Source organism: Phoenix dactylifera, unplaced genomic scaffold (genome assembly GCF_009389715.1).
Source record: "Phoenix dactylifera cultivar Barhee BC4 unplaced genomic scaffold, palm_55x_up_171113_PBpolish2nd_filt_p 000852F, whole genome shotgun sequence".
Taxonomy (NCBI): domain Eukaryota; kingdom Viridiplantae; phylum Streptophyta; class Magnoliopsida; order Arecales; family Arecaceae; genus Phoenix; species Phoenix dactylifera.
Genome location: NW_024068216.1, coordinates 26,030 through 48,586, shown reverse-complemented (window position 1 = coordinate 48,586; position 22,557 = coordinate 26,030). Strand labels below are relative to the sequence as shown.

The 22,557-nt window shown below is 44.0% G+C and overlaps 2 protein-coding genes across 2 annotated transcripts; both read left to right on the top strand.

Moving 5' to 3' along the window:
* The first annotated feature begins 11,062 nt into the window (after positions 1 to 11,062).
* On the top strand, positions 11,063 to 12,076 carry LOC103699359 (presenilin-like protein At1g08700). Its single transcript, XM_008781386.1, has 3 exons — positions 11,063 to 11,324; positions 11,554 to 11,724; positions 11,934 to 12,076. Exons 1-3 carry the CDS (start codon positions 11,063 to 11,065, stop codon positions 12,074 to 12,076), a joined length of 576 nt encoding a protein of 191 aa, XP_008779608.1.
* Positions 12,077 to 18,181: 6,105 nt separating this feature from the next.
* LOC120107409 (putative disease resistance protein RGA1) lies at positions 18,182 to 21,472 on the top strand. The gene has a single exon (XM_039120675.1). The coding sequence runs from the start codon at positions 18,182 to 18,184 to the stop codon at positions 21,470 to 21,472; it is 3,291 nt and encodes a 1,096-aa protein (XP_038976603.1).
* The last annotated feature ends 1,085 nt before the right edge of the window (positions 21,473 to 22,557 follow it).

The following is a 22,557-nucleotide window of genomic DNA, read 5'->3' as shown; positions in this document are numbered from 1 at the left end:
CGTGGTCCGCGGTAAGTATCCCCCTCTTCTTCTTCTTTTTTTTTTTTTTTTTTTCTTTTCCTTGTTCTTCTTCCTCTTCCGTTTTCTTCTCTTTTTTTTTTTTTTTTCTTTTTTTTTTTGTGGGAGTCTCGCCACCACCTCTCGGCCGGCGGAGAGGTGGGGCTCGGCTGAGGCTGGCGGCCTTGAGGCCGCGTTGGTCGCCGGCACGGCAGACCCGGCGGCCCTTGGCTGCCCCTCAGCCCTAGGGCAGCCACGGCCGGGGCCTGTCACCCGCAGGCCGAGTCCGGCTGGGCTCGGCCCGGGTGGCGTGGGCTCGGCTTGGGCCGTTCTCAGGCCGGCCCGCGGCCTGTTGGTCCGGCCCGCAGCCTGTGGGTCCGGCCCACGGCCCTCCTCCTGTTCTTCTCTCCCGTGCTGGTCTCCTTCCTCTCTGTGCCAGTCTCCTCCCCTCTGTTTCATCAGTGAAACAGAGGGGAGAATACCCTACAGAGGGGTATCTCCACTCCCTAAAACTTTATTATTTAACCTAAGGGCCACTTACCTGGATTTTTGCTGGTTACCGTTGGGCCGTTCCTCCCCCTCGTAGTCCCTCCTTCCTCTTGGAGCTTCAGGGCTCTTCCGCCTTAGGCTCCAGGGCTTCGGCTCTCTCTCTTTCAGTGTTCTTGGGGGCCTCCGACTTAGGGTTGCCGGCAGGGACTTAAATAGTGGTTTAGAAGATGAGACCCCCCTCTCTGAGAGGTCCCATCCGCTCCATGCCTCCCCTCTCCGGGAATGGCCGCCGCCCCCTCTGTCTCCGGTGCGCCGGCATCGACTGCCAGCAGGGGTGGGGGTCACCCTTCCCTGTCGGTCTTATCCCTTCGTTTTTTTTTTTTTTTTTTTTTTATAATAATCATTATACTGGCTACAGTAAAATTTGGGCCCAACCCTTAACTGGGCCTATTTTTCTATTGGGCCTAGTAGGTTGTGGGCCCGGACATTACATTCTTCCCCCCTTAAATAAATTTCGTCCTCGAAATCAAACATACCTTGGTTCTCGAAGAGCTGAGGGTAGCGTTGTCGCATCTCTTCCTCCAATTCCCAGGTAGCTTCCCTTTCAGTGTGGTTGGTCCACTGGACTTTAACGTAGGGAATGGTGCGCCTTCGGAGGATTTGCTCTTTTCTGTCTATGATGCACAGGGGAGCCTCCTCATAGGTTAAATCTTTATTTAATTGCAGAGGTTCATGTGGTACCACATGGCTGGGATCCGGGACGTACCTCCGTAACAAGGAGACGTGAAAGACGTTGTGTACGCCTGATAGCTCTGAAGGTAGGGCCAATTTGTAGGCAACTTTGCCTATTCTAGCAAGAACCTCAAATGGGCCAATGTAGCGAGGACTTAATTTGCCGTGTCTTCCGAATCGGGTAATACCCTTTGATGGTGAAATTTTTAGGAAGACAAAGTTCCCCTCCAAAAATTCCGAGGCCCTTCTTCCTCTGTCAGCCCATCTTTTCTGTCTATCCTGGGCAGCCTGAAGCCTTTGCTTAATTAGTAGTACCTTGTCTCTGGTGTGCTGGACCAGTTCGGGTCCTAGCATTTTCCGCTCCCCGACGTCATCCCAGTGTAAGGGGGATCGGCATCTTCTCCCATAGAGAGCTTCGTATGGGGCCATCTGGATACTGGAATGGTAGCTATTGTTATAAGCAAATTCCACCAGTGGTATGTGACTATCCCAGTTTCCACCTAGGTCCACAGTGCAAGCCCTCAGCATGTCTTCCAGAGTTTGGATTGTCCGCTCTGACTGGCCGTCAGTCTGGGGGTGGTATGCTGTACTGAGCCTCAGTCCGGTACCCATGGCCTTCTGAAAGCTTTCCCAGAATCTGGACACGAATCGGGGGTCACGATCAGAAATGATGCTCACTGGTACTCCGTGCAGGCGTACAATCTCATCGATGTATAATTGGGTCAGCTTGTCTAAAGGAGTACCAATTCTGAATGGCAGAAAATGAGCTGATTTTGTAAGGCGATCAACAATCACCCACACTGCATCATTCTTTCTCACCGTTTTGGGGAGTCCTGTAACAAAGTCCATCGTGATGTGCTCCCACTTCCATTCAGGAATTTCTATTGGTTCCAGCAACCCTGCTGGCCTCTGGTGCTCTGCTTTTACTAGCTGACAGGTCAAGCATCGGGCCACAAACTCAGCTATTTCTCTCTTCATCCCCTTCCACCAGTAATGTTCCCGAAGGTCCCGGTACATTTTAGTACTGCCTGGATGAATAGAGAAACGGGATTGGTGGGCTTCTTCCATGATTTCCCTTTTTAGGTCAACATTTGCCGGTACACACAGTCGGTGGCCAAACCTTAGAGTGCCATCTGGGTGCATTTGGAGTTCGGGTCGCAACCCTTTCTCCACTTCATCCTTGAGCTGACAAATGTGCTCATCAGACTGCTGGGCAACCTTTATTCTATCAATCAAGGTTGGTTGTATACTCAAGGCGGCCAGCAAAATTTTTGTAGTTTGGGTAACCACCTCAACCTGCATTTCATCGAGATCCTTCTGAATCTGTGGTTGAGTGGTGAGTAAAGCGGCGGAGCTTATAACTGACTTTCTGCTTAGGGCATCCGCCACCACGTTGGCCTTTCCTGGGTGGTATTTAATACTCAGGTCATAATCCTTCAAGAGTTCCAACCACCTTCTTTGCCTCATATTCAATTCCTTCTGGGTGAATATATACTTCAGGCTCTTGTGGTCGGTGTACACATCACAGTGTTCGCCATACAAATAATGTCTCCAAAGTTTCAAGGCGAACACTACTGCGGCCAACTCTAGGTCATGTGTCGGGTAATTCTGTTCATAGGGTTTCAGCTGTCTCGAGGCATAGGCTACCACCTTGCCATCTTGCATCAGCACACAGCCTAGCCCGTTCTTGGAAGCATCACTGTAGATGGTAAATTCTCCAGTTAAGGACGGTAATGTCAAAATTGGGGCAGAAACTAACCTTTGTTTAAGCTCCTGGAAGCTCCTCTCACACTTGCCGTCCCAGATAAACTTGGCCCGTTTCTTAGTCAACTGGGTCAAAGGGGTAGCTATTTTGGAGAACCCTTCCACAAATCGCCGGTAATACCCGGCTAATCCCAAAAAGCTTCTTATTTCCTTGGCGTTGGTGGGACGAGGCCAATCCACCACCGCTTCTATCTTCTTGGGGTCCACTGACACTCCTTCCTTGGAGATTATATGGCCGAGGAACGCCACACTGTCCAGCCAGAACTCACATTTGTTCAGCTTGGCGTACAGTCTCTTCTCTCGAAGGATTTGTAGCACTACCCCCAGATGGTCTTCATGTTCCTTCCGACTCTTTGAGTATATCAAAATGTCATCGATAAAAACTATCACGAACTGATCCAAATATTGTTTAAAGACTCTGTTCATCAAGTCCATAAATGCAGCCGGGGCATTGGTCAGTCCAAAAGGCATAACCAGAAATTCATAATGCCCATACCTGGTTCGAAATGCAGTTTTTGGCACATCCTCAGATTTGATCTTCAGCTGATGGTAGCCTGACCTCAAATCTATCTTGGAGAAGACCTGGGCGCCTTGCAGCTGATCAAACAGGTCATCGATCCGTGGTAGGGGATATTTGTTCTTTATGGTTATCTTGTTCAATTCCCGGTAATCGATGCATAGTCGCATACTCCCGTCTTTCTTTTTCACAAATAGGACAGGAGCTCCCCATGGCGACGCACTGGGCTGGATGAACTTTTTATCCAGGAGTTCTTGTAGTTGTACCTTCAATTCCCTTAACTCAGCAGGGGCCATCCGGTAAGGAGCCTTGGAGACTGGCCCCTCTCCTGGTGCGAGGTCGATTGTGAATTCGATCTCTCGGTCTGGGGGTAATCCTGGTAATTCCTCCGGGAAGACATCCGGATATTTTCTGACTACTGGAATATCTTCCAGTTTGGTCTCTTTCTGGGTATCCATTACACAGGCCAGATAGGCCATACACCCTTTTCTCACAGCCTTTCCAGCTTTCAAGGCAGAAATAAAGTGTAGTGTAGGAGCATCTTGAAGGGGTATATCGCCCTGAAAGAAAAATTCTTGCTCCCCAGGTATCCGAAATACCACCCTCTTGTGGTAACAATCAATGTGGGCGTGATACTGTGACATCCAGTCCATGCCCAAGATAATATCAAAGTCTTGCATGTCAAGCTGTAAAAGATTTGTCTCTAATTCTTTTTCCCCTATCTGAATTATGCAATCTTTATATTTAATGTCAACAATTGCGGTTTTCTGAAGGGGTGTAGCAACATGCCATGGTTCCACTAATTTCTCAGATGTGCTATGTAATTGTCTGGAAAAGCTAACCGACACGAAAGAATGCGTAGAACCAGAATCAAATAGAATGAGGGCAGGAATCAAGTTGACCAGAAGTGTACCTGTCACCACTTGATCGCTAGCACTGGCATCCTGTCGAGTCAGTGCGAAAACCCGAGGGTTACCCCTCGATCTCTGGTCCTCTGGTGCAGTATGTCGGGGCTCGTCCTTCTTTCGGCTAGGGCAGTTGCGGGCGATGTGTCCTGTCTGCCCGCAAGAATAACAAGCTCCGGTCTTCTTCATGCAGGTACCCCTGTGGTTTCCGCCACAGGTGGGGCAGCCTCTACTCTGTCTCTTCTTGGGCACAGCCCCCTTGCTGCCTCCAGCCCCACTACTCGGTGCTCCTGATGACCGGGTCCTCTTCAGGTCCTCCCTCTCTCTCCCGGACCGTATCAGGTCAGCCTCAACCTTCAAGGCTCGGTCCAGTACATCTTTGTAGCTTGAGAATAAATGGGAGGATATTCGGGACCGAATCCCGTACCTCAATCCCTGCTCAAACCGGTTCACCTTACTTCTCTCATCCTCCATGAACTGGGGGCAAAATCGTCCCAGTTCGTTAAATTTATTGGCGTACTCCAGAACGGACATCTGGTCAGTCTGGGTTAGTGTCAAAAACTCATTCTGCTTCGCCAGGTGCACTGAGTCCGGAAAGTATTGATTGTAAAACATCCCCTTAAAGTCCCTCCAGGTGAGTCTGTCAACGGCATAAGCCGTCTCCATGGCCGTCCACCAGTATTCGGCGTTTCCTGTCAGCATAGAGGTCGCCAGCCGGACTGTCACCTCATCAGGAAAGTGGAGGGCTCGGAACATCTTTTCTATCTCCCGGATCCATGTTTCAGCCGCCATAGGGTCAGACCCACCCTCAAAGGTCGGGGGGTTCAGTCGGCGGAACCTCTCATAGCAGGAGTCTGCTGATGGCATAGCGGCCAACTGCATCATCTGCTGCTGTTGCAGCACTTGCGCCATAAGCTGATACACTCCGGCTAGGCCTGCCTGACCTGCTGCAGACCGTGGAGTATCCGGGGAAACTGACCGCTCGCTGGGCTCCGGGGAGGGTGGTCTCCGGTCGTCATCCATATCTTCCTAATGATCACCTAGCAGTCAAAATTTTTTTAAAGTGAGGTTATGATAACTAGCATATTATAACATTTTCTATAACGGTGACATTCTTAACTACCCTTTTCCTTAGGCATTTTATGGTTATTCTATTGTTTAACCTAAGGCTCTGATACCACTAGATGTCACGCCCCGGACCCGGATCCGTGACACGGCCGTGCTATTGCCGACTATCGCCTACAGTAGCACGCAGCCTCATACAGGGGTAACAGGTAGCCAAAAGGATTCAAACTTATATATATATATATTAAAAGTTTTGCAGTACAACCTTCAAGTTTGAAACCAAAAATACAGAACTTCTAGGCTATTCATATGTACAGAAGTATATAAGCTTCTCCAAAAATACGAAGCTCTGTAACAAAATAAAAACATGTCTGATGGCGATCACTGGTGAGGATCTGAAAGAAAACGAAACATAAACAGATGTGAGCTACACGGCTCAGTAAGTAATCCTGCATAATCCTACCGGATCAACCAATAGACTAAACATGTAAATCAGGGTTTTGAGAAGCTGACATGCATGTTTATCTAATAATCATCCTGGCATAATAAGTATGCAATTTAAACAAAGCAGTAGTGCAAATCACAAAATTTTCATAAAATATGCATATGAAACCGTGCCCCGGCATGCCGTGGTCCATTCTCTCGGATGCTACTGCGAAGTCAGACTCGACCACTGGCGGGGCCAGCTCAGTTACTATTCAGCCACTGGCGGGGCAGCTCAGTTACTATTCAGCCACTGGCGGGGCAGGCCCAATTCCAATTCAGCCACTGGCGGGGCAGGCTCAGTTACTATTCAGCCACTGGCGGGGCAGCTCAGTTACTATTCAGCCACTGGCGGCTCAGTCATTCTCAGTAGCATCTTTGAGCCCATTATAGTGCCTCTGGGGCTAGCTAAGACTTTATAAACTTACATGCATGATTAAAATATCAATATCATCAGGTTGCATACATAGCCATAGCTTCTGGGATCATGCAAGTTACTTATGCATTGTAACATATCATGCATGAAACATATGTACTTAAAATAAATGCTTAGGAAAACATTAATAACATGACATGATCTATAATAGGATTAGAACAGGTTACTTACAGTGATTCGCCTTTCTCCTAGGTCTCCTGCGTCCTGGTGACGTGTCCTAAGTCACCTACAATCATGTCATAATAACAATATATTATTTCCTTTTCTATCTGAAATTTAGCCCAAGCCTAATTCCTCTGTATTGGGGTCTTGGCTGGGCTCATAAGTCTTAATTGGCCTTCCGATTGGCCACTAAGCTTAATTCCCAGCTTAATTGGGTTTAATTTCGGGTTTAGGGTCACTGTGACCCGTTTGGGCCTGAGTCAGGGTCAATCCGGGATCAATTTGGCCCCCAAATTAATTACATTGGCTTAAATTGGGCTTTAATTTTGGTTTAATTTATAGTCTGGCTTGTCCAGACTTAGCCCAATTTGATTGGGCTCGGGTTTAGTCAAATTTGGCTAAACCCTTTCCCTTTTTTTTTTTTTTTCTTTTTCTTTTTCTTTTTCTTTTTCTTTTTCTTTGGGCTTAACGGGTTGCGGGTTCGGATTCGGATCCGACCCGCGAACCCGTTATCGAGTTCTTTCTCCCCCCTTCCAGAGGCTTCCGCCTCTTCACCTTCTTTGTCTCTACCGAAGCCCATGCTTCCGGCCCTCTTCTCCGGCTCCCCTTCTTCTCCTCCGGCCAGATCTGTGGCCTTCTTCTTCTCCGCCGGCCGGATCTACCGCCTCCTCCTCCTTCCGACCTTCACCGAACCCTCCCCGGCCAGATCTACCAGCCCGGAGTGGTGTTTCCCCTTCGGGGCGGCGACGGTGGGAGGCCGGCCCTTTCCCTCTCCTTCGAAGTGGTGCCGGAGGAGAGGAGAAGAGCCGGGAGGTGGGATCGAGGCCGATCTCCTTCGGGAGAACTTCTCCGGCTCCGACCACGGCGAGGTAAGGCCGTGGTCCGCGGTAAGTATCCCCCTCTTCTTCTTCTTTTTTTTTTTTTTTTTTTCTTTTCCTTGTTCTTCTTCCTCTTCCGTTTTCTTCTCTTTTTTTTTTTTTTTCTTTTTTTTTTTTGTGGGAGTCTCGCCACCACCTCTCGGCCGGCGGAGAGGTGGGGCTCGGCTGAGGCTGGCGGCCTTGAGGCCGCGTTGGTCGCCGGCACGGCAGACCCGGCGGCCCTTGGCTGCCCCTCAGCCCTAGGGCAGCCACGGCCGGGGCCTGTCACCCGCAGGCCGAGTCCGGCTGGGCTCGGCCCGGGTGGCGTGGGCTCGGCTTGGGCCGTTCTCAGGCCGGCCCGCGGCCTGTTGGTCCGGCCCGCAGCCTGTGGGTCCGGCCCACGGCCCTCCTCCTGTTCTTCTCTCCCGTGCCGGTCTCCTTCCTCTCTGTGCCAGTCTCCTCCCCTCTGTTTCATCAGTGAAACAGAGGGGAGAATACCCTACAGAGGGGTATCTCCACTCCCTAAAACTTTATTATTTAACCTAAGGGCCACTTACCTGGATTTTTGCTGGTTACCGTTGGGCCGTTCCTCCCCCTCGTAGTCCCTCCTTCCTCTTGGAGCTTCAGGGCTCTTCCGCCTTAGGCTCCAGGGCTTCGGCTCTCTCTCTTTCAGTGTTCTTGGGGGCCTCCGACTTAGGGTTGCCGGCAGGGACTTAAATAGTGGTTTAGAAGATGAGACCCCCCTCTCTGAGAGGTCCCATCCGCTCCATGCCTCCCCTCTCCGGGAATGGCCGCCGCCCCCTCTGTCTCCGGTGCGCCGGCATCGACTGCCAGCAGGGGTGGGGGTCACCCTTCCCTGTCGGTCTTATCCCTTCGTTTTTTTTTTTTTTTTAATAATAATCATTATACTGGCTACAGTAAAATTTGGGCCCAACCCTTAACTGGGCCTATTTTTCTATTGGGCCTAGTAGGTTGTGGGCCCGGACATTACACTCCACATGCAATTCGATTGGACCTAATATGGTTTACTTTTGAGCCTAAATTTGATGATTTTTTAAACTAGCTCCAACAAGATCAATGTGAGCTCAAAGTTACAACACAGTGTCTTCCTCTTAATATTCTTGCTAAAATTTTATATTTTGGACATTTCTACTCCTACTAACAAAAATTAATCCAAAAAATTCTAAAGATCCATCCAATATCTTTAAAAAAATAGAAGAAATGGTGAGAATATTAGATAGATCTAATAATTTTGAATTCTGACTCTCTCCTAAAATTTAAAAAAAAGCACTCCTAGCCATCAGATGTAGGAAAGAGTATCCCATCCATTGGACCAAGTTTTGATCCATGGCTCTCTCTTTAAACTAGTCCTAAAATACTACTTGATAAGTATTATCGGAACCCTTTTTCTAATTCAAAAAAGAAATAAAACTCCACTATTAAGTCATCCCTTCTGTAGCTATGAATACCTCCTTGGAGGAGAGAATTGGAAACCTTTATTATCCCTCTTTCATTTGATCTCTTAGCTTTTGCTTAGGTTCCTCTTAGCTTTGGTTCTCCTCCTCTTCTTTTTCCTTCTTCTACCCCCATTCTCTTGAATCTAGGTTTTCCAAATTCAAGGAACAATTCCAGTTTAGGATCCAAGAAAGCTTAGAGCAAAGAAGGGTCTATGCTAGGGGAGATCTCCAGGGGATCTCCTCTAGAATGAAGAGAGCGAGTTGGATCATGCCGATGATGACCCACTATTGTAGAAGCTCCCTTTTTCATTCTTCTTTTGATTTCTTTAGTTTGATTTTCTGATCTCAATGAATAGAATTAACTATTAATTGACTTGATATAAAGACTTTTTGACCTAATTGCTTAGGGAGTTCTTCAACTATCCAAGCCCTAACTGTAGTATTCTGGACTGTGCAAAAGGGGCTTAACTTTTGGTTTCTAACCCTAAGGACCATGCACCTACTCAGTAAGCACATGATGTCTCAGGCCCTTTTCAAAAATACAAGCCTAGACTTTTGTGTGTAGGATTAGATGGGGTGCCTCACTTTAGAGCCTTTCCTGATAATGCCTATTCTCAAGAAGGAAGGATTATGATACATTAATTGTGCAAATTCGCTTTCTTCTCTCCCCCTTCTGTGCACACCTTTATCTCTCTCACTCACTCTCTCTCCTCTACCAACCTTCTCTCTCTCACAATCTCCCTCTTCTCTCCTTTGATCTCCTCTCTCACCTCCAATCTCTCTATTCTCTCTCTCTCTGCCTGTCTCCTCTCTCTCTTTATATCTCTCGATCTTTCTTCTCTCTCTCTCTCAATTTCACTTTACTTGTCGAATATGAACTCTATATGAAGATCCAATTAGTTCATCTTCGATTGGTTAGCCATTCAAATGGTAGATTATTCTTAGAGTTAATGTTTTAAGTAGGACTTTGTGAATTATACAACAGTTTATCGGTTGTTGTATGTAGAAAACTAGTTTTTGACTGATGCTATACACTTGTTCTTTCATAGAAAGAGAGGTGAAGAAACAAGAAAAGAAAGGAGAATTCGCTCCTAATGCATGCACTCTCAATGTGAGTCAAGAAAATAAAAATAGTAAATCCCTCCCTACCACTCAAATAAATAGAAGAAAAAGGAGTCGCTCCCAATATTTTGCATCATATATACATTAAAACTTAATATCATGTTTGATGCATATGGCTTGATGCAAAGATAGGGTAACCCAAGAAAATTTTAATGGGAACAAAACAGTAATAAGGAAGAATACATAAGATATTCATGTGGATCAATTTGCTCTCATAAGAAAGAAATTCCATTAATTTTAATAAAATCAACTCTCATATGCTTTCTCTTCGCTTATCAATTTTTGAAATTCTAAAAATAAATATAGTTAACATCAAATTTATGTGACTGAAAGATTAAATTTATTTGCAAATAGTGGAAAGATGGAATCGTTTCACATATGACATGAAGCCTTCCCATGGCCTGCTTCTCTCCCAAAACATGTTAGACTTTTATATTTTACAAGAAACATGGACAGGTTTCATGGACTGCTCTCAATATAGATATAATCCTGAAAATATGAACAGGGCCACAGGTGAAGATTTTGCCTAGAGTCCAATTATAGGACTCCAATTATACACGGAGTTTAGTCATGAATCCACTAAATGTAGCAGAGATGGTAGACAAATAAAAAGATTTTTTTAAGCCAAAGAGATGTCTCCTTCACAATTTTGGAGGAAAATAAGCTTCCTCTTAGTTGATTCCATCCCATCCTTTTTTTGAAATCCAAACTAGGTACATAGCTTTTTACACCATCTCTCGACAATTTAGCCAGAGTCCATGAGTAGATGCCATATGGACAAGATTGGAAAAAGTAAAGTCAGATGAAATCGTATGATTCTTGCCGAGCTGGGGTATGGCCATAATAAATTCCATTTAAATGGGGAGTTATAAGTTAAAGAGGCAGAATTTGGCTATAATAGTGACGAGCCAATCGAGTGACCAAAATTTGGAGATGATAATGCAAGATGTATGGAATGGGGCGATAGACCCCAGCAAATAAATTGTTCTCAAAGCTATTTCTAAGCGCAGAAGACAGATAACAACAATAACATAATTATGATATTTTAATATAAATAAATATAATCGTACCCTACCATGAATTGTCCTCGCCGCCGTCCCATCCTCCTCCGCCAGTCCCACACCGTTTCCCTCGGCGTCATCGTCGCCGCCTGGCTTACCAAGCTCCCCAAGTGGACCACCTGGTCCCTCCTCCTCGCCCTCGCCGTGCTCTCTTACCGCGGTCCCCTCCGCATCCTCGTCGACCTCGCCTCTTACCGCGACGACGACCTCCCCGCCTTCATCTACGAGGCCCGCCCCGCTGTCGCCTCCTCCCGGCCACCCCTGCCGCTTCCTTCGGGTCCGTCGAGCTCCAGCCCGTCGTCAATCCCCTCCCGATAGCCGACCGGCCATCAATAACCGGAACTCCGATTCCGATCACGCCGTCATTGAAATTGAGGATCCTGATGAGGAGAGGTCCCCCTTGATGCCATCCAGATATCAGAGGCAATGCGCCGCACCAGACTGCTGCTAGGACTGGGAGGAGGAGTCATTGTTCTTCCTCTTCTTCTCCTTCTGGCGTTCGTCAGATATTGAGCTGTTTGACACGACGAGGGGCATCCGGCTCGGCCTTGGAGACTTTTGTCTTCTCCAGCGTTCTTGTGGGCAGGGCGGGTATGATCTGATGACTGTCCATGCTTGTTATCTGGCGATCATTTCGGGGCTTCGGTGCACCCTCATCGTGCTGTCCATGGGCCTTGGCATGACATTCTATTTCTTGACTCGGGTGCTGATTGAGCCGTTTGTGGTCGGCTCGTCGACCGGCTTGGTGATGTTCCGACTGTCCCCCAACCTTTTTTGACTGTTGTTTTACTTTTGATGGTATCCACAAAGTGAAAGATGAATGTTATTGTTTTGAGCAACTGATGTTTCATAGAATTGCAAGTTCTTCTTTTCTCATGCTCTGTAGGTGCTGATTTCTTTTTTGTGGTGCTATTTCACATGTCTCAAATAAGCTCATGCCTGTCTGCTCTGTTTGTGCCAAAGATTTCTTCACAGCTGGGAAGTTCAGTTCCGAAAGGCAATGATAGTGCTGGGGGTTGCATTGCTTGAGGAGAAAGGGTTGTGTGGTGCCATTTTTTTAATTTTCGTTATACATTGCTTTGGCTTATGAGGGGTTTGTAAAGCAGAATATGGCTAGCTTGTTACCCTTGAAGCAAGGATTTTTCGAAATAAAGATGATGTGGTGATCAAAACAATAAATGGGTGCCATGTTATCCACGAGTCTATCTGATAAATCACAAATCAAATCAAAATCTAAAGATGGACTGATTGTGCATGTTTGCATGACATCACTTGTTAGGATACTTGACTAAGTTTCTCAGATGAGGCTAGCGCATTTGTGCATATGATGATGACAAAATTGTTGGTGAGTCATGCTCTTCTTGCCCGCTTGGGATTTCCTTTGATTCGACAATGTGGTGATTTGCAATACTAAACTGCAGAAGAAAGGTCTCATCAATAATTCACTTTTCACAAAGAAAGTCACTTTGCAAAAGTTTGTTCTTCTATATGTAATTACCACTCTGGAGCTATTTCATTATTCTGAAAAGAGAAAGTCTTGAAAGAGTGCAAGTGTGTCCGAGGTATGGTTTGGAGAAGCCTCTTGTGGATGTCTCACTTTGAAGCTAGCAGTTCAATCGTAGCATTAGCAGCCATGACTTGAGATTACACAAAACAAAACATCACATAATAGGTTCTACACTTTATTGTTGTGTTAAATTACCTTTGCATTAACATCACAAAACATAATTGGCAAAGTATATCATTTTGGTTTTAGAGCTTCTTTGGGCTTCCTAATGCTAGATTCACAATTGCATTATTAGCTAAAGGTCTTGGTGATTGTGTATGTTTGTTTTTGGGGTCATACATCTTGGCTTTGTTATGCTTTTTGCATGTTGCCCATGCTCCTAGTCTTGAAAATTTTGCTTAGGGTTCTATATAAGGTACACTGTCTCAGTACCGGGTTCCGTACCACTGCCAACCTATCACTGTGTTGATACGGTATGATATAAGGCCGGTTCGGCGTATCAAGTACCGAACTGGTATGATATGGCACGTCCCGTACCGCTCGATTCGGTACGGTATAGCAAACCTTGGTTCTATATCTTGGCTCAGTTGCTAATAAAGCATTGACCAATTTGGTGACGATTTGATTCTTTTATTAGTTGTTGTGAATTTGTGATAGGTACATGCAAGTGATTTGATATTGCATGGCATGACATGATTCCCTTCTCTTATGCTTTTTTCTTTTTTCTTCTTAACCTGACTCTTTTTCTCCTTGTTGGGTATATCTATCTTTGTTAAGGGAGAGAGGTGCTAGAAAACTCTCAATGACGATGCATTATATAAGAGACTGGTAATGCTAGATTATCATTGATGGAGGAGAAGGTAATCAGTGGTGTTCTATTTTTATTTTCTATTTTCATATGAATTAGTTTCAGACTTGGTTAAATTCTTTGGCTTGTGAATGATATAATTTTAAGTACCACAGTTCAATTAGAAGTCCTTTCAAGTATAAAATAGTGTACAACTAAATAAATATTTTTATAGTAGGAATTTTCTGAATTAATAAATTGCATGCTAGTGTAATAAATGCAGAATAAAACCAAAGCATGTGAAGCATAGCACTTGCCCTGAAAGGTTTCAGCACTCAAAACACAGGAATATCCAGATTATAAATGGTAAGCTGACCCCACTAATTTGGAATGGAAGTTACCATATAATTAATTTTAGGTGCTTGAAGTTGCAATTTAATGAGGAGTCATGCTATGTGCCTTACTTTTTCTTTTCAGTAGGTAATGGTGCAACTCATGAAAGGTTGGCTTGGGTCATTAGCAGGGCCCAATGTCCTAGGTAATTCATCAGCTAATTCGAATAGTGCTGCAAATCATTGCTTGTAAAAGGAACATTTGATGGATGTTTGTGAACCATCAATCAGAATTATTTCCGTAAATATAGTAAAGTCACTCCTTTTGATTTATTTATACTTAAAGAGGGATATAATTTGTCTAGGGGAGTATGCATACCCACAAAGGAGCATTCATATAATGATGAGTTGTGTCCACATTACCAACATTCATTTTTCAGATCCTTTTCAGCTGAGTCTCTATACATTGAGGTATAGAGATGGATCCAACTCCTAGACAAACAACTGTACCCCATCTCATCCAACACAGATGTTCACAATTGTCATATGACTCATATTCCTTTTTCGCTTGAAATTCTTTTTGCTTATAGTCCTTTCTAGTAATCCTTCTTAAGTTAGTGTAGATAAAAAGCCCTGTTCCATCCCATCCGACCCTTTGTTCTTGTTGCATTCCTCTTTATCATATTATCTTGGTGGAGCTTTTAATCATCTTCTAGATCTTAAGCAGTTAGGGCATGGTGCTATGTTCTTAACAGGCTGCAGCCAGTGCCATATGTTTGGCCTTTTCACACTACTCGCACTTCCTTCTTGGGCTCCATATATGCTTTTCTTCTCTCTTAATTTGTTTTCTTTTCTTTCTCTTTTTTCACCTACTTGACCCTAGGGCCTAGGGGGTGTTATTTTGAATTTAAATACAAATAATTTCCAAGACTTGTTCTTACATAATTTTGACTCCTTTCTTGCTCAGTTATCAGTGCTTTCCTCCAACTGTTCATTATGCAGTAGTATAATACTTTTTTTAATCTGTCTTCTTTTATGTGAGTCTAGTTTCCTTTTGTGCTGAAGACTGGACTAGATGGTTAATGATTTCAATTAGAAAAATAATAGGATCATGAGATCTTGGTTTTGATTCAAATGATGATTGTCTTTTTCCTAGAGATCTTATATGCCAAGTTGACTAGTCGTCTAATGATTAACTTAGTATGGTGATTGTCTTCTACCAAGCATTCAGTTTATGAGAATAGTTACTGCATTGATGGCCAGCTGGCATGGGAGCTGGCCTGTGTGGTAGAGTACAGCATGATTTTGGGTTGATATGCTCAATTTTTTAATCCTTGTCTTCTATAGATTTTCCAATAGGTCTACATACAGCATCTCTGGTTCCATAGGACTCTCTGTATCATTGTTATTGGGTCATATAGTCTCAAACATGCCTCTTTTGCATGTCCTAAGAAGTTTACCTGGGGTCGTAGAGGTTTTTGGCTCTGCTTGGTGTATATACATAGAAGCTAGATGTATGTCTGGGGTCTCTATTCTTGTTACCGAGGAATAGCCATACACCATGTTGACTCAGTTCTGGTTTTCTTAATGATAGTTCGACATAAAGGAATATAAACTTCTAGGGAATTGCTAACATAAAGCCTTCGTTAGATGGAGGAACCTTCTTCTTATCTTTAGCCATTAACATATGTAGAAATTTTATCTTTTGTGTGGTGTGCATCTAGATAGTTTCCTTATGATCACCTCGTCCACATCTCTTCCTTGTAGTCAGGTTTGCTTTGCTATCTTCCTGGTACCATGATGGTAGCCATCTTTGTGCCCATGATGGGTCAATTTGACTGATCATGGCTCTTGAGTTACTTGCATCCCTCTTGCATGAAGGCCAAGAAGCAAAAAATTCTTCTCATGCCAAATTGCTGAAGCAAGGTACATGCCATGAGGCAGGCATCTTGTTTAGAATTTTGGCTTCATTGCCTTTTCTTGCTGACACGGCGTAAACTATTGCAGCACTTGTCCATGTATTTTAATAACCAACCTGTTATTCAAACCACAAACAATATGATGTTCCACGAGAAGGCCATGCACATGAAGATTGAATACCACTTTCTATCATTGTCTATAAATATTTACTTGCATCATACTCTTTGGCTTGCTAGTTCTTTCATAAAAAGCCTGATAATATGTAATGCTTTTCTTTCCTGTCAAGCTGTTTCTATGATCTATTGTTGTTTCTATGCCTATATGTTGCATTGTACATGCGGCCTTTCTTGCATTCCTTTTGCTGTGGTTACTTAATGCTTGCAACCCTGTCATCTTATGTAAATGTGTTGGGTGTAGATTGATATACTAGTTCCTTCTCCAACTCTGTTCAGGAAGTAGCAAAATGATAAGATTGAAGATCTAGGAAATTTTTTAGCATCTAGCTATTAGATTCAAAAGCACAAAAGTGACTCAACAAGGGTTCATATTATCTCACTTGTGAAGGTTTAGAGGGGGATGCATTACCGCATGCATGCATGTATATATGTTTGCATTATCTGAAGCTTTACCAGATGGTGAATTATAGCCTAAAGGTTCAGCCTAGAACACCTCACCCATTGTAGTAACTTACAGCTTCCTACTTCCTACGCCATCCAGAATTTTATTTTTGAACTTTGTATTATCAAACTTTGTATCATTTATTGTTTTTCCATTTTTCAAACCATGTATCTTTTTTCCTTCCACATATCATGTTTTAGAAACTATCATATGACTTGAAGGATGTAGACTTCATGATGGTATATGCTTTTCACAAATAACTCTGACGACGTTTGGTAGATGTGGTATATGGAAATACTTTCAACAATAGATTCTTCCTAGGTACTTCCATATCTAAAATTATGTTGGGAGCATTACCTCACTTCTTCTGAATCTGAATTTGCTTTCACACTAGCTCAAAATTCATTCAGGCTACTAAGTTGTAGACATGGTCGGGCAGAGGCTGAAATTTGGGAATTTGCTCTTGTTGGAATATTTCAAAATTCCGAGTCTGTCCTTCTCTCTCTTTTGTCTTTTTGTCTAGTGTACTTTCTTTAGTCCCACATTGGAAAGGAACAAAACTCAAAAGATCTTTATATAGTATTCAACATTTTAACTTGGTGAAGCAAAGAAAGAAAGTAGCCCACGCGCGCATGAGCCCAATGGAGGTCCAAGCCAAAATTGGCGAATCCGATCCGGAAACGTTTAACCGGGCGCGTTGCGATTATCACGCGCAGGGACCCTTTGCCGTTTTATTTTTTGAATTGTTTTGAATAAAACGTCGCGTCTTTAAAACAGCTCTTTGGTTATCTCTTGATAAAATGTCGCGTCTTTAAAAACACCTCTTTCATAAAACGACGTGTCTTTTAAATACGCCTCTTCATTTCTTTTTAAACCCTATCAGATCCGATAGAGTAATCTAATCTAACCTATCCTCTCTCTGTTTCCGAAAGCCTCTCTGTTTCTTGTTCCCGAGAAGAGTCTCCCTGTTTTCTTCTCTGTTGTCATTCCAAGAGCGCGGTTCTGGGCTGTTCGACCGTCACTTCATCTGCGAGTGTACGCTTGGAGTGATCCAGTTGTTGTATCCTGGAGGATAGGCCGCCATTACCTGCTACACCGAGATTCAATCTTCGAGGGGCGCGATCTATTCTTAAGGACAGTGAAATCATGCCTCAACTGATAAGTTCTTCCTTCTTTCATCTATTATTTTTCTTACAGCTCTCAGGCTGAAGGTTCTACTGATTACGTATGGCACTGGACCTGAGCTGATGGGTAGAAATGCAGGTTGGGGTACTATGAATTCAGGTCTCTTAATTTTTATCAAATCAGGGCATGGGAATGCATTTAATTTGTTGCCACCGGCCTGCCATTTGGTCTGTATAAATACTGGGTTTTCCATTAATCTCATTCTTCGGGAACTGATAATTATGTCGGATGCCATTACTTGTATTCCTTGTGGTCTCTGGTCAAGCTCCATGAATGAAAGTAAACGTGTACAACGAATAAAAATCATGAATCAGATGACTCAATATTTTCATGTTTACTTTCGATTTTTTTATTATCTGACTAATGTTTGATTCTGTTTCTAAGGCAGCACTGACAATTATGGGGTCTTGTTTCTTGATTCAGCATATTGCGTTCCAAGTACATCTTCCTGCTGTTCATTATGCTAGCTTTACAAAAGGAAAGAAAACAACAGAACTGCAGCTATTGTGATCTCCTTAACTTCTTATGCAATAATAAGCCCATCAACTGGCATGATTTCGAGTTGAGTCCAAAATGTGGGCCTCCAATACCGAGCGTAATAAGCCCAGAAGTTGTCACTTCACGCCCCAAAGCTTAGATTTTTTCCAGTGCAAGATAAATATGCCCCGGATTTAGGCCAGACTCAGGCCTCTTGTAGCCGTCGGCCATCACCACCAAGTCAACGGACGCCAAGGGAAGTCAAGCTTCTGCTGGATCTCCTGCTCCTGTCGGCGACTGCGACGCCGATGGCTCTCTGGATGTTAATGCGGGAGCTCGTATCGCTGTCGAACCTCGTCGGCCCCCTCGCCGAGAAGGTCGTCGACGCCTGCGCCGACGGCCTCTCCTGGGCCTTCTCCTCTCTCTCCCGCCTTCTCGACGTCGAGGCCGACCTCGACAAGCTCCGCCGCACCGTCCGCCGTATCCACGCCCTCCTCAAGGACGCCGAGGAGACCCGCTTCGTCGAGGACAGCCAGGTCCGCCTCTGGCTCTTCGAGCTCAAAGACATCGCCTTCGACGCCGAGGACCTCCTCGATGAGATCCGGACCCGGGTCCACGTCTCCAAGCTGCAAGCTTCTCGAAAGAGAAAGCAGCCTTGGCGCTCGTTCTCCGTCAACCCAGTTTGGCTCCTGAGCTGGAAGATTTCACGAAAGGTCGCCGAGATCTCGGAGAAGTACAGAGCCATTGCCGAGGACCGGGAGAATCTCCATCTCAGGGAGGGCGAGTCCAGGAGGAAAGCCCAGGTTAGGGAAGAGCGCCTCCCTCCGGAGGCGGGCTCTCTCCAAGGTGAGCCCTTAATCGTCGGCATCGATGATAAGAAAAGGGAGATTGTTCGGTTGTTGATCTCGGGTGGGGGCGATGACGTTGCCGTGGTTTCAGTAGTTGCAGCCGGAGGAATCGGGAAGACGACGCTTGCTAGGCTTGCCTTTGATGACCAAGAAGTGGTAAATTTCTTCCCTTTGAAGTTTTGGGTTGGTGTTTCTCAAGGATTCGATGTGAAGAAGACTACAAAAGAGATTATTGAGGTAATGACTGAAGAAAGATGTGAACCTTTGAACTTGGAGCTGCTGCAGCGCAGGCTTCAGCAGCTGGTGAGTGGGAGGAAGTTCTTATTGGTGCTAGATGGTGTTTGGAATGAGGAGCAATATTATTGGGAGGTGTTACGAGCTCCTTTAATGGCTGGAGGAAATGGAAGCAGGGTTTTGGTAACTACTAGGAGCGAATTGGTCTCAAGGAACATGCGCACATTGCCTCCAATCCATTTGAATGGTCTTGAGGAGGAGCACTGCTGGTCGTTGTTCCGGGACCTAGCATTCGAGCGAGGAGCTTGGGATCGGCACCGGAACTTGGCGGAGATCGGTAGGAAGATAGTGAAGAAGTGTCAGGGATCACCTCTAGCAGTCAGGTCGATCGGCGGCCTCTTGTACAATAAGACAGATGAAGAGGAGTGGAAAAGTGTATTAAGTGATCTGCCAGATCCAGATGATGATGCCTACAAGATCCTATTGACTTTGAAGGTGAGTTATGATCATTTGCCATTACATCTGAAGCAGTCTTTTGCTTTCTGTTCTATATTTCCCAATGGTTATGAGTTTGATCGAGATGAATTAGTCAAGTTGTGGATCACAGTTGGTCTTGTTAAGCCTCGGGGAATGAGGTCATTGGAGAATATTGGTGGTAAGTACTTTGACTATCTCTTATGGAGGTCATTTTTCCATATATCTAGCAGCAGCAACCAACAATCAAAACTGAAATACAAAATGCCCGGCTTAATTCATGAGCTAGCACAATCTGTTTCTGAACATGAATGTTTGAGATTTGAGAATAATGCAGTACATGGTGAATCAGGGAATTCTCGCTATGTGGTGTCATGCCTTCAGAATATGGATCCTATAGCATTTCACAAGATTTATGAGAACCAAAGCTTAAGAGCATTTATATTGCTTCCTGAAAATGGTGTGCCCACAAAGCAGGTTCCATATGATCTGTTTCTAAATTTGAAGCATTTACGTGCTTTAGATTTGAGACAGAATGAATTAGTTGTATTACCAGATGCTATTGGAAATCTAATTCATCTGCGGTTCCTGAACCTCTATGGCACACAGATAGAGAGGTTGCCAGAATCTGTCAGTAACCTTTACAATCTGCAGGTACTAGAACTTGGTGAGTGCAACAAGCTTCTAGAATTACCCAAAGGCATGAGCAACTTGGTTAATCTTCGGCATCTGGGTTTGCATTTGAACTGGGATAAGCATAGAAATAGATGGATTGATTTGATTTCCATGCCACCAGGGATTGGCCAATTAACTTCTCTACGAACATTGTCAAGGTTCAGTGTATCTGGAGAGAGTGGATGTGGTTTAGGGCAGTTAAAAGACTTAAATCTCCGAGGAGAACTATGTATCTCAAAACTGGAAAATGTAGTCGATGTGAAGGATGCCAAAGATGCAAATTTGAAGAACAAAAAATACATTGACTTTCTGATGCTGAAATGGAGTGAAAGCACCTGCTCTAACTCGCTGGCTGGAAGTGAAGAAGTAATCGAAAACCTCCATCCAAACACCAATATCAGAACTTTATGGATAGATAACTACAATGGAACATCATTTCCAAATTGGCTTCAGGATCAGTCATTTTCAAATTTAGACACATTGAGACTCTCCAACTGCAGAAGATGTGGTGTCCTCCCTCTAGTGGGAAAGCTGCCACAACTCAGAAATCTCTACTTAGAAGGGTTGCCTGAAGTGCAACACATGGGCCGTGTGGTTCCCGGTAATGGCAATACTATGGGTTTTCCCTTGCTTGAGATGTTGTTTATATCAAACATGCATAAATTGGAGAGTTGGCATGAAGTAATACAGGGTGAAATGGCTTGCCTCAAAAAACTTGTCATCTCAGATTGCCCCAATATAAAAGAACTTTCCCACCTACCATGTTCTCTTGAATATTTTGAGATGGGAAACTGCCAAAAACTGTTGTCTCTTCCTATGCTTCCACAGCTTCACGAGTTGGTGATCAAAGGAGGCACTGGGGAAATAATCAGGTGGATCCGTCAGCTCCCCTCTCTGTCCTCGCTGACTGTTTCTCAATTGTCTCGTGTTAAATCTGTACCCAGAGGTTATCTTCATAACTTGAAAATTCTTAGAGAACTGAAGATTGAAGGATGTGATAAGCTTGAGTCACTGGCCTTGCAAGATCTTGCTTCTCTTGAATTTTTAGAGGTATCATCATGCCGAAAACTATCATCCTTTGCTGAGGGGGGACTGCCTGCAACACTAAAAGAATTTCGACTTCGTTTTTGTGACGATCTCAAATCCCTGCCAACCCGAATGCATTTGTTACCCTCTCTTAATCATATGGAAATTCGCAATGTTCCAATGCTCACATCATTACCGACAGAAGGATTATCTTACTCTCTGAAATATCTAGCTATCAGTGGATGCGCATTGCTGCAACAACGTTGCGAAAGAAATGGTGCTGATTGGCCTAAAATACAGCATATTCCTTTAAGAGAAATTGGTGATAGGTCTTCGAGTTGAACTATCTGAGCGGTCAGTTCTGCACTCACATTCAAAATAGGATGTTGGTTTGGAAGTATAAGTGATAAGTTGAGACGAAAATCTATTATTTCCATTTTTTTTTTGATATATTTTTGTTTCCTTTCCATTCTTTTAGTTCAAATGCATTGTCGTGAATTTTGTTACGTAAGGTTTATGTATCTTATCAGTTTATGTAAGCTGTCATGAGATTGTCTTGCTGACTCCTTACTGCTATGCTAGAATGAAGGCGCAAATCAAGCTTTCACCCTGGCTGAATTAAACATTTGGGAAGCCATTCTAGACAAAGTCATGATCTTCTTGCAATGGAGATAAATGCGATGCTATAATATTTTCTTTCCATTATAATTATTCAAGAGAGAAGTTATTTCACATTTGTATTCATTAACAAATTTTAGTCACTGCTGATTGATAACGATCACTTGATGTCTAGTTGTTTAATTAATATGAACTTCAGTCCATTACAAATTGATGTCATTTGCTGCTTCAATAAAAGTTCTAAATTACAAAGTATTTTTGCCAATTTCATGTGTCTAGACAGAACCTGTGATATAGAAAGTTTATTTAAATTTTTTGCAATGTTTTATGCTTACATAGTTGAATGCTTAGAGTTGATCCTATCCAAACCATATATATGGCTTTTGAGAAGATACTGGCACTGAGTATCTCAGAATTTTGCTATGGGCGACCAAAATTTGCTGCACTACCTCTGATTCCTGAAAGGGAGTTTGATGCTCTTTATCCTTTTTGTGTGATCCAGTAGGAGGCAAATGCTCCAACACCACTGTAAGGGCTACTGCAAAAATTCATTTGGTAAGAAGAAAGTGCCTGTACGGTCCCTTCTCTTAACAGGTTTTGTTGTTTCCTGACTCTTATTTGGTATTTTAGAGAAGTAGAAGTATACAGAACCTTAATTCCCAGGGTGGAAAGCAATTTACCCTATTTCCATGCTTCCTCTTCTCTATCCATATTGTGTTCTATTTCGTAAACTATTATCAACCACCATTGAGTAAAATTACAGCTCTAGGCAGGTTAAGACTTGAACACACTACCTGAGCCTTCTCCGT

What these genes read in the sequence shown, in the direction of transcription:
- LOC103699359 (XM_008781386.1), top strand. Translation starts at nt 11,063, where the DNA reads ATGAATTGTCCTCGCCGCCGTCCCATCCTCCTCCGCCAGTCCCACACC. An exon ending in ACCCCTGCCGCTTCCTTCGG is followed by an intron (nt 11,325 to 11,553) that starts GTCCGTCGAGCT and finishes GGCGTTCGTCAG; the next exon opens with ATATTGAGCTGTTTGACACG. An exon ending in CGTGCTGTCCATGGGCCTTG is followed by an intron (nt 11,725 to 11,933) that starts GCATGACATTCT and finishes CATGCTCTGTAG; the next exon opens with GTGCTGATTTCTTTTTTGTG.
- LOC120107409 (XM_039120675.1), top strand. Translation starts at nt 18,182, where the DNA reads ATGGCTCTCTGGATGTTAATGCGGGAGCTCGTATCGCTGTCGAACCTC.